General features: G+C 39.1%; 1 protein-coding gene and 1 pseudogene across 1 annotated transcript in view; one reads left to right on the top strand and one right to left on the bottom strand.

Annotated features, from left to right (window-relative positions):
- Nucleotides 1-11,178, top strand: part of HUS1 (HUS1 checkpoint homolog (S. pombe)) — a 34,716-nt gene that overhangs the window by 21,311 nt on the left and 2,227 nt on the right. Inside the window, exon 6 of the mRNA XM_006876504.1 lies at nucleotides 9,534-9,633. Coding sequence (XP_006876566.1) covers nucleotides 9,534-9,633 — 100 coding nt within the window. The remainder of the gene's footprint in view (nucleotides 1-9,533; nucleotides 9,634-11,178) is intronic.
- On the bottom strand, nucleotides 6,230-6,518 carry LOC102818371 (annotated as a pseudogene).

Raw genomic sequence — 11,178 nt, 5'->3', positions numbered from 1 at the left:
CAGTTCAAATGCCTTTGCAGTCTGACACATTAGCCACAGCGCCATAGCAAGAGTATGCCCTTAAATATGTTGAGGAATGCTCTACTATTCCTATGTTACTAAGTGATGTTTTTACAGAATGGGTGCTGGATTTTGTTAAATGATATTTCTACATCAATTGATATGATCATGTGGTTCTTTTCATTTGATTTATTTATGTGGTGAATTACATTGATTCTTCCCCCTACCCCCAATGTTGTACCATTTTGCATACCTGGTATGAATTCCATTTGGTCATGCTCTATCGTTTTTATATGTTGTTGAATTCTGTTGGCTAAGATTTTGTTGAGAATGTTTATGTCTACGTTCCTGAGGAATACTAGTGTAAGATTTTATTTTGTAGTGGTGTCTTTCTCTGGTTTTGGTATTAGGGTAATGTTTGCTTCATGTAATGAATTTGGGAGTATTCCATCCTTTTCTATGTTCTGAAATAATCAGAATAGAACTGGTATCAGCTCTTTTATCAATGTTTGGTTGGATTCTCCAGTGTAGCCATCAGGGCCAGTACTTTATTTATTTAGTTAGTTATTGTATTGTCATGTTCTGTTTCTTCTTTTTTGAGTCTGTTCAAATTTTCTTCCTTAGATTGTTTTAGTTTTGATAGGTGGCATGTTTCTAGAAATTTGTCCAGTTTTTTTAGGTTTTATAATTTGTTGTTGTTGTTAAGTGCCCTTGAGTCGGTACCGACTCGTAGCGATCTTATGCATAGCAGAATGAAACATGGCCCAATCCTGGGCCAACCTCACTACTGTTGCCTCGCTTGAGTCCACCGATGCTGCCACTGGGCCAATCCAGCTTGTTGGGGGTCTTCCTCTTTTTCTCTGACTGGCCACCTTACCAAACATGATATATTTCTCCAGTGACTGGTCCCTCCTGACAATATTTTCGCAGTATGAGAGATGAAGTTTGGCCATCTTGGCCTCCAAGGAGCACTCTGGCTACACTTCTTCCAAAACGGATCTATTCATTCTTTTGGCAGCCCATGGCACTTTCAATATTCTCGTCCAACATCATAACTGCTGCTTCAATGAGTGTTGATAGGTGATCCAAGAAGAAAGAAGTGCTTAAGAACTTCAATCTTTTCTCCATTGATAAGAATGTTGTTTATTGGTCCAGTGGTGAGGATTTGTGTTTTCTTTACATTAAGATGCAATCCATACCAAAGGCTGTGCTCTTTGATCTTTATCAGTAAATATTTTAAGTCCTCTTCACTTTCAATAATATGTATGATATGTATATCTGCATAGCGCAGGTTGTTAATGAGTCTTCCTCCAATCTTGATGCCATGTTTTTCTTCATATAAGCCAGCTTCTCAGATTATTTGCGTCAGCATACAGGTTGAATAAGTATGGTGAAATAATACAACCCTGTTTCACACCTTTCTTAATTTTAAACCATTCAGTGTTCCCATGTTCTGTTCGAACAACTGCCTCTTGGTCCGTGTACAGATTACTCATGAGCACAATTAAGTGTTCTGGAATACTCATTCTTCGTAATGTTGTCCATAGCTTGTCATGATCCACACAATCGAAAGCCTTTGTGTAGTCAATAAAACACAGGTAAATATCTTTCTGATATTCTCTGCTTTCAGCCAAGATCCATCAGACATCAGCAATGATATCCCTCATTCAACGGCCTCTTCTGAATCCGGCTTGAACCTCTGGAAGTTCTCTGTCAGTGTACGCTTGCAGCCATTTCTGTATTACCTTTAGGAAAACTTTACTCACATGGGATATCAAAGATATTGTCCAATGATTTCCAAAACTTAACTCACATGGGATATCAAAGATATTGTCCAAAGATTTCTGTTGTGACATCACCCATGTGGTTTCTAATGCATGTTATTTGTATCTTCTCACTCTTTTCTTTTACTAGTTTTGCCAATGGTTTGTCAATTTTATTAATCCTTTCAAAGAACCAGCTTCTAGTCCTGTTGATGCTTTCTATAGTTTCTGTTTTCTATCTCATTTATTTCTGCTCTGATCTTTATTATTTCTTTTCTTTTGGTGAGTGAAGGTTCCCTCTTTTGTCTGTTTCTAGTTGCTGGAGATGCTGTATTATTGTGTTAATTTTGATTCTTTCTTCTTTTTGGATGTGCGCATTTATCGCAATAAATTGTCCTCTCAGCACCACCTTTGCCATGTCCCAAAAGATTTTGGTTTGGTGTGTTTTCATTCTCATTTGTTTCTAGGAACTTTCTGAATTCACGTTTAATTTCTTTTGTTATCCTGTTGCTCTTCAGCAGGGTTTTATTCAGTTTCCATGTATTTGACTTTATTTCCTTGGCCTTCTTACTGTTGATTTCTAATTTTATGGCATTGTGAAAAGATGCTTTGTAGTATTTTGATGCTTGTACATTTATGGAAGCTTGCTTTGTGACTTAACACATGGTCATTTCTGGAGAATGTTCCATGTGCACTGGAAAAAAAATGTGCTGTTGTTGGGTTGAGTGCTCTGTACACATCTATGAGGTCAAGTTGGTTGATTGTGCTGTTTAGTTCCTCTGTAGCTTTGTCGATTTTTTTTCTGGTTGTTTTATCCCTTTTCGAAAGAGGCGTATTAAAATATTCCACTATAATTGTAGATTTATCTATTTCTTTCTTCAGTTCTAGTAGGGTTTGCTTTATATACCTTAGTGTTCTTTCATATGGAGTGTAGATGTTAATTATGGTTATGTCATCTTGCTCAATTGACCCTTTAATCATGAGATAGTGTCCTTCTTTATCTCTTATGCTGGTTTTTGCCTTAAAGTTTATTTTATCAGATATTAGTATTGCACTCCTGCTTGTTTTTTATTGCTGTTACCTTGGTATATTTTTTTCCATATTTAACTTTTAGTCAGAGCCCTGGTGTGGCGCTGTGGGTTAATGCGCCAGGCTGCAAAGCCGTTTGAACTGCAAGTTCAGTGGTTCAAGCTCACCAGCTGCTCCTTGGAAACCCTATACAGGGTCACTATGGGTCAGAACCGACTCGACAGCACTTAACAACACAACTTTTAGTTTGTTTTTGTCTTTGTGTGTAATGTATGTCTCTGGCAGGCAGCATACTGAAGTGTCTTGTTTTCTTAACCATTCAGCCACTCTCTGTCTCTTCACTGGTGCATTTAATCCATTGATAGTCAGTGTAATTTTCGATAAGCATGGATTAACTGCTATGATTATGTTAATTTTTTGTGATGCTGTTTGTTCCTTTGTTCTGCGTGCCTTCTTATGCTGAGTTCTTGGTTTTTGTGATATTTCTTGTTGGTTACTTTTTAGTTTTCATGTTTCCTTGTTCTGCCTGGATCCTCATTTTCATGGTAAGTTGTGAAGTATTAATTTTCTTTGGGGTTAACCTATACTCTATCAAGTTTTCCCTGTGTTTAAGGCAGTCTGTGGTATCCTGCAATCTATACCACCTCCTCACCACCTGGATGTCTGTTCCTATATTTTTCTTTTCTTTGACATTGTTACTATTTTGATCTTTGGTTGGCCTCACAGGTCCTCTGAATTCATTGCTGTAATTTTGTTCTGTTCTGAACTCTACTATCTGTCAACTGAGTTCTAGGTGGTGCTGCCACATCTGTCAGTCTCTGGTTGTTATCTGTCTTTGCTGGTTTTTATTCCAAAGAACTCCTTTTAGGATCTTTTGAAGTGCTGGATTGGCTTTGACAAAATCTCTTAGCTTCTGTTTATCCTGGATTGTTTTGATTGCACCATCATTTTTGATTGACAGTTTTGGTTGGCAGTTTTTTTCTTTTAGGGTTTTATATATGTTTCCCCATTACATTCTTGCCTGCATGGTTTCTACTAAGAAGCCAGAGCTTAATCTGATTTGCTTGCCTTTGTAAGTAACACTTCTCGTTTCCCTGGCTGCTTTTAGGATTCTCTCCTTATCTTTGATGTTGGAGAGCTTGATTAAGATATGTCTCTGTGGTTTTCTTTTGGGGTCTGTCCTTCTTGGGGTTTGTTCAGTTTCTTGAATGTTTATCTTCTCATACTTCAAGATGTTAGGAAATTTTTCTTCTAGAGGCTCTTCAGTTATCTCTTCTGTGGACTTCTGTGATTCTTCCTCTTCTGAGATGTCAATAATTCTTAAGTTATGCATCTTCGTGTTATCCAGCATGAATCTTAGACTCTCTTCAGATTTCTTTATCCTTTTTTCAGCTTGCTCTTCTATCTTAGCAGTATTGAGAGATTTGTCTTTCCAGCTTGCTGGTTCTGGCTTCCATCTCTTCCATTCTGCTCCTTTGCCCTTTCAGTGTATTGTCCATTTCTGATATTTTATTTTTAATCATCTGGACTTCTTTTTACAGGTTTTGGATTGTTTCCAATGCCGTATCTCTCTTGTTTGATTGTGCCTGTAGTACTTTCTTGACTTCTTCCTTATTTTCCTCCACTCCTTTTCAGAGCATTTGCATTTGTTTCCATATAATTCTTCTGAGTTCCTTCTCAGGCAAATCCAGAGCCTGCTCTTCTACTGGAAAGTCTGTGTCTGCTTCCAGCTCATTTGTCTCAGTTACTTTTTTTCTGTTTTTGGACATGTGTTGCAATCTTTAATTGTGTTTTCTTGAACATTTTCAGCAGTTATGTGGGTTTTTAATGCCTAAATGGATGTATGTTGCTTAATTGTTAAGCTTACTGAGTGTCTCCTAGTGGATATGATCTGGATATAGGCTTCCCTTTTCATGTATAATGCCTAGCAGCTTGTTTTGGCTCTTGTTCAGATGGTGGGGTATTACAGGATATGCTTGTAGCTTGGCTGTATGAGCACAGTTGCTGTCTCTTCTTGGTTAAGGTATGGGGATAAAGCTCCAACCCCTGGGAAGAGAGTGAGGCCAAAAGAACCAAAGACAGAAACAATACAAAAGCAGAGACAAAAACCAAAATGAAATTGTGTTTGACTGTCCATTGGCCTTTGTTGCGCAAGCAGGGATAAAGGGTCCTGCCCAGGTCAACTTTGGGGCCGGGTCCCAGAGTCAGACATTGTAAGAAGCAGCCTGTGGGTTTCCTCTCTGTGCTGTTGGAAAACTGTGGGTGCAGTGCTGGACCCTTTTGGGAGTGTGCTCTCACCGCCTGAAGGTGTCTGGCCTGGGCAGTAAGGGCACGACTGAAGTAAAGAGGAAAGATAAGTGAAAAAAATGAAAATTAAAAATTAAAAATTAAAAATCAGTTACACCTCTCTCTTCAGACCCACAACTCCACAGCTTTTAGCGCTGGGTCACTGCCTCCACTTGGCTGTCAAGATTTTAATTTTTATTCCATCAATTCCTGGTGCCTTGTTTTCTGCCAATTCCTTCAATGCACCTTGGACTTCCTCCTTCAGTATCATTTGCACTTGATCATATGCTACCTATTGAAACAGTTGAACATCAACCATTTCCTTTTGGTACAGTGACTCTGTATAGTCCCTTCACCATCTTAAATTCAAGCCTTGACTTTCATAATTGAAATCCGTCAATTTACACTAGGTCAAAAGACCAGTTTGGGCATTCTCAAAGAACCTAGACAGTGCTGTTTTTAAATGTTCCACTGTTTCCTAACATTATCTTCATTACCCTGGTCTTGCCGAAAAGACTGATGGGAAATGTTCACTGTGCGGACTGACCATAATGCTTTTTGATGCCCTTTAGGCTAAAAGCTTGATTGAGGCCAAGATGTTTGCTTAAAATTAAAAATGCTGAACCATGTGAGATCTCACCTTCAGCAGCTCTCACTTTCATACTAACTGTACAATTGCCTCCCACCAGTTTCTAGACTTCAGTCAGTTTCTTGTAGATATTGATGGTTTTTCCTTTTTTGGCTTGTCTTTGAGGCCTTCATGACCTTCCTTGACATGCTTGATCCATTTAGAAACTGTTGCTTTAGGTGGGGCAGCATTTCCATAAGTTTCATTGATTTGGAGAGATGTCCACTTGAGTTTAGTTAAAAATTTGATATTAGCCCTGACCTCGAAATTGTTTTTTACCGTGGCACAAAAAATCCTTTATTTGAAGGCACTGTAATGTGCTAAGACAGTGTTTTACTGAGAGAATTTGTCTGCAGTCACCCACTGATTGGTGTATTAATGATGGTCCAATTTAGAACTCTTGTAGCAATACTTTTTGACTTACCCTCATACAAACTGTGAGATTTTAAACTTGCGACAAGGGACAGGTAGAATATCTACTCATTATAATGAAACCCTCACTTAAGCTGTGAGCCACAAGCATTTAAAATCCGTGAACTTTCAGCTAGTCATCTTTTGCCAGCCTGATCTCTACAAGGAACTGGTCACCCTGTAGTTGAATTACTTCTCCATATTCCGGATGCTCAATTATAGTACCATTGCAGGCAAATTTCTTCTTAAACACCTTCACTAGTTTCTTTTTATCATAATCATCAGCGATCCCTTTGAATTCTTATATGGATATAATCCTTGGTCCCAGCAGGAAGCAAGTCATCACACTTATTTGCATCAGCAAAAGGGTCAAAAGAGTGAAGGTTCTGGATTGCAGGCATTTTATTCCTTTTCCTCAGTGGAAGCAACCTGTGGCAGGTAGCTGCCCAAGAAGGAAGGCGGGAGGAAACTAGGAGCGAAGCGCTGAGTTCTAAATGTCGACTCAGTCACTGGACTGTGGAAGACTTTGAAGTGTAATTTTTTTGGAATTCCTTATCAGTTAGTTCCAGTGTCATTTATTCCACCAGAAGATTTTTAAGCCCTGCATTTTGGCTACTTGCATTGATCACCTTGTCCTGTTTATTTTTTTAAAGTTTTTATTGTGAATTGAGTGACAGTTTACAGGGCAGGTAGTCAGTTTTACATTCAACAAATCATACACCTTGTTTCATTACAATGAATATAATCCCCTTCAGGTACCATCAGTTAACAGTATTTCTCTCTCTTCCCTTTAGATCTTGTTTGTGATTTTTTTTTAAACACTCAGGCATCTATAGTAATTTATACCACCAAAGGGCACCTTTTGCAAGTCTGACTCTGCAAGTCTACCTACTGGCTGCTAGCTCTTAGTCCCACTCTTTCCATGAATCTAGACTCATCAGATGCTTTTTCTCTCCATGTCCCCATCTCTACCTGCATCTGTGGTGTTGCTGCTTCTCTGGATATGGTCCCCCATTCCGCTGGTGCGCTTCTCCCTTGATGTTCCTAGGGTCCTTTGTTTATGGACTGTGCATTTAACTACTCCCCAATTTTGTTACAAAACGTGTACCTTTGCAATTGTGACAGTCATGATAACTACTATTCACTATTGAATTGTAAGAATCTTACCTCCATCTCTTTTTATCAGACCCATCTAGATAAGATGAAAACTATTCAGTGGGGACTCTATCTTCCCTCACACACGTAAACTAATCTCCCTCATGAAATCTTTTAAGCCAATCACTTCATGCCTCCATCGTCTCCTCGTTTTAGGTAGCCAATATCTAAGTTCCCCGTCCCTATCTACCCTGTGTACAGAGGGGATAGCATTGATACTTGATTTGAAGACTCCTTCCTTCTCTGTTGCTATTTGGAGTTTCTGCCTCCATGAGTATAGGTCAAGTTCATCAAATTGTAACAATTTACCCTCGTTTCCTTTATTCATTTTTTTTTTAAATCTTCCTCCAGTTGAGTTCTGATTATCAAGCCATCAAGGCTGGGTCAAATGGGTACTAGCTGCAAGTTTGGGTGTTCTTATGCATCTTCCCTCAATTCATATCAGCTGGATGCTTCATTCTCAGCTCTAGCCCTCTATGGCTGTGTCCTTGTCTATGGGCTCAGGTGTCCCCAGGTCTCACCACACTTCCTACCAACCAGCCTTCCTCTTCTCTCTTTCATCTCCAGGTCACGGGAGTCTATGGAACGTGGTTGAACTCAGCCCATTTCTTTATTGCTGCTTTTCTCCTTCTTCCACTCACCAGTAGACCAATGTGGTCATCAGCAAACTTACATGCCTGCTCATTCATTCCCATTGAGTTTCAGTCTTAAAGGTTGGGGGGGGGGGGGCGGGGAGGTTGTCCTGAAGCAACTTGATTGCTTGCCTTGATGGCTTCCTGGTGAACAACTTGCTTATTCTTGTAGTAGGCAGTCATACTGCCATTTTTCTTTTGGGGTTTTCCTGAGGATCTTTCTCTGAAGATGTATCTTCTGACACTCTAGCTGTTCCAGGCTGGTCTGCTTGTCCTTTCTAGTGGGAGTGTCCCACCTCAGAAGGTTCTGGATGGGGCTTAGGGTTCCGCCTAAGGCCCTGTACACTTCAAAGGATCCACAAGAGGCCTATTTCACTGGGCAAGTTCTAGAATCCCTTTTAGATATTCCAATCAATTATAGGCTAAAGACAGGCTTACAAGAATTCTGCAATTATGTTTCCTGACATTCCTTTCTATCCAACTCTTGTTTCAATTTTATAGTAGTAGGCAAGGGAAACCAATATTCATAAGACAATCAAGCATGTTAGTTACTATTTCCCCTCTTCAGACTATGCCTTGGTTTCTGTATCACAGAGCCCTGTTGTTCACAGGTTGAGCATGCATCACTATTTACCTCTGTCCCATTTAGCCCATGCAAACCTGTCTCAGCGTTCCCCTGTCGACCTTGTTCTTCTACCCCTCCCCTTCTTGTGTATTGCCTTCCCCAACACCTGAACTATGATGTGTCTGCCCCCGACCCTGTGCTCTACCATTGCCTCCCTCCACCTCCCCCTAATCCCCAATCCCTTCAGTAACCAACAAAGAATTTTTCTTCTCCCTTTTAGTATGGGTATCTTTTCTTAAGCTTTTATAATACTGGTCTTATGCAATATTGGCCCTTTTGTGACTAATTTCACTCAACATAATGTCCTCAAGGTTCATCCATCTTATATGGTGGCTTGTAGCTTCCTTGTTATTCTATATGACCATGTGGTTCTTTTCCCTTTTCTTATTTATAGAGTGGGTTACATTGGTAGTTTTCCTGATGTTGAACTCTTTTATATCCCTGATATGAATCCCTCTTGGTCATGATGTATTATTTTTTTCTTGATGTGTTGTTGAATTTTGTTGGTTAGGATTTTGTTGAGAATTTTTGCATCTATGTTCATGAGGGATATTGATCTATAATTTTCTTTCTTAGTGACATCCTTCCTTGGTTTTGCTATGAGGGTTATGACTTACTTCTTAGAAAGTATTAGGGAGTTAACCATCCTCTTCTATCCTTTGACTGTTAATCTGTTTTTGTGTCTGTGTATAAGAAGTCTCTTGCTGACAGCATATTGAAGGATCTTGTTTTCTTATAAATTCTGCCACCCTCCATCTCTTAACTGGTGCATTTAATCTGTTTACATTCAGTGTAATTATCGATAGGTATGGATTAATTAACAAGACACCAGGAATTGAAGGAATACAAATTGAAATCTTTCAAATAAGTTAGGTGGCACAGAAGGCACTCACTCATCTCTGCCAAGAAATTTGGAAGACGACTGTCCTTTAGTTTTGTGGAAGCTGATGTCCATGGTTATTTTTCTTCCTCTTGCTTAACTTTTTTAATCAATCAATTTGCAGGTTATTGAAGCAAACCTAAATGGAGAATTGAACTTGAAAATAGAAACTGAATTAGTGTGTGTTACAACTCATTTTAAAGATCTTGGAAGTCCCCAATTAGGTAAGTTTTCAGTGGGTTAGATTTTGCTTTTGATAAAAATTAAATGTTTCATATAACATACCTTAATGCTGTCTCTAAATGTAAAGGCAAAAACAAAGAAGCAAAATACAGAGTCTTGGTGGCCCTGTAGGAAGAAAGCACTGGAATTGTAACCATCAGCCAATCTGCTGGAGAAAGAGAAACACTTTCTGCTCATGTACCAATGTACAGCCTCCGAAACCCTATCCTGGGTCACTATGAGTCAGACACAACTGAACGGCAGTGGGTTTAAATGGAAAAAGTTGGAAATTTGAGCTCTGGTAATGTTATGGTTACAAGTCAGGCTGCTAATCTCAAGGTCATTTAGAAACTACCAGCGGTTCTAGGGGAGAAAGATGAGGCTTTCTGCTCCTGTAAAGATTTACAGCCTCGGAAACCCTGTGCAGGCTCACTGTGAGTAGGAACCAACTTCACGACACCTCACCATCACCACCAGTTTTATGCCGAGGGAGAGGACAAAATAATTGAGATGGAATTACCTGCCATGGCACAGTGGAAAGTTAGGCTATGTGGGTATAGCAGTCACTAAGTGACTGAGGGCGCCTGGTGTGATGCGGTAGGATCTGCGCATGATGGGCAACCTCAGGTCAAACCTTCTAGCCGCTCTTTGGAAACCCTTAAGGGTCACTATGAGTTGGAACTGACTCAATAGCATTCAGCAACAAGAAGTGGCTAAATGACTGGCGTAGGAGCTCTTTCCTCATTTATAAAATGAAGAGCCAAGCTTAATCATCTAGATTGCTCTTAGTGGTTAAGGTCCAGTTTCTGCTAAGAATAATTTCAAAGCTAAAATTTAGCGTTTTCTTTTACTTTCGACACTTTCAATACTTATAAAATTTAGCTTAGCAGATACAAAGTTGATCAGACATACATTTTCATCCCATATAAGTCAGTTCAGGAACTAGTAAGAGATGGACACATTCTGCAATGAGGTCAGAGATACTGGGCTCATGTGCTACAGAGGACAGAGCAGTTAAAGGAGACTCACATAGTAGCAGTGGGAAAGGACAGGGGATAGTGTATTTGCTGATGATGTGAAAATTATTTCATGATGCACATTTGCTCTGAAACAGACATAATGGACCCCAGGGACTTTTAGAATTAATATTTAGTGCTAAAAGTTTTCTTGAAAATGAACACAAATTTTAATAGTACAGTAAGTGATTTTTACTGTATACTAAAGCTTTCCTTTATATAAAGGTTTAGTTGATACTAAAGTTTTGTAGTTTTTATTGCTCCAGCAAAGTGAAGGTCCTATTACTAAGACTCTATATTTGTTTAAAATGACTTGTTTGGGTATTAACTCGTTTTATTTTACTAAATACAAGGAAGTTCTTATATACTGTACTTACCTGGAACTTGAAGGGATGCTTTTCTTTTTTCTTTACTCTACTTTCCAATGAAAGACCTTTTCAGAGCTATTATAAATCTAAAGATCTTAAATTTACGTTGTTGTTGTTAAGTGCCATAGAGTTGGTTCTGACTCATAGCAACCCTGTGTAAGAG

Source organism: Chrysochloris asiatica, unplaced genomic scaffold, assembly GCF_000296735.1.
Source record: "Chrysochloris asiatica unplaced genomic scaffold, ChrAsi1.0 scaffold00384, whole genome shotgun sequence".
In the NCBI taxonomy this organism is placed as follows: Eukaryota; Metazoa; Chordata; class Mammalia; order Afrosoricida; family Chrysochloridae; genus Chrysochloris; species Chrysochloris asiatica.
This window is presented reverse-complemented; position numbering and strand designations above follow the sequence as displayed.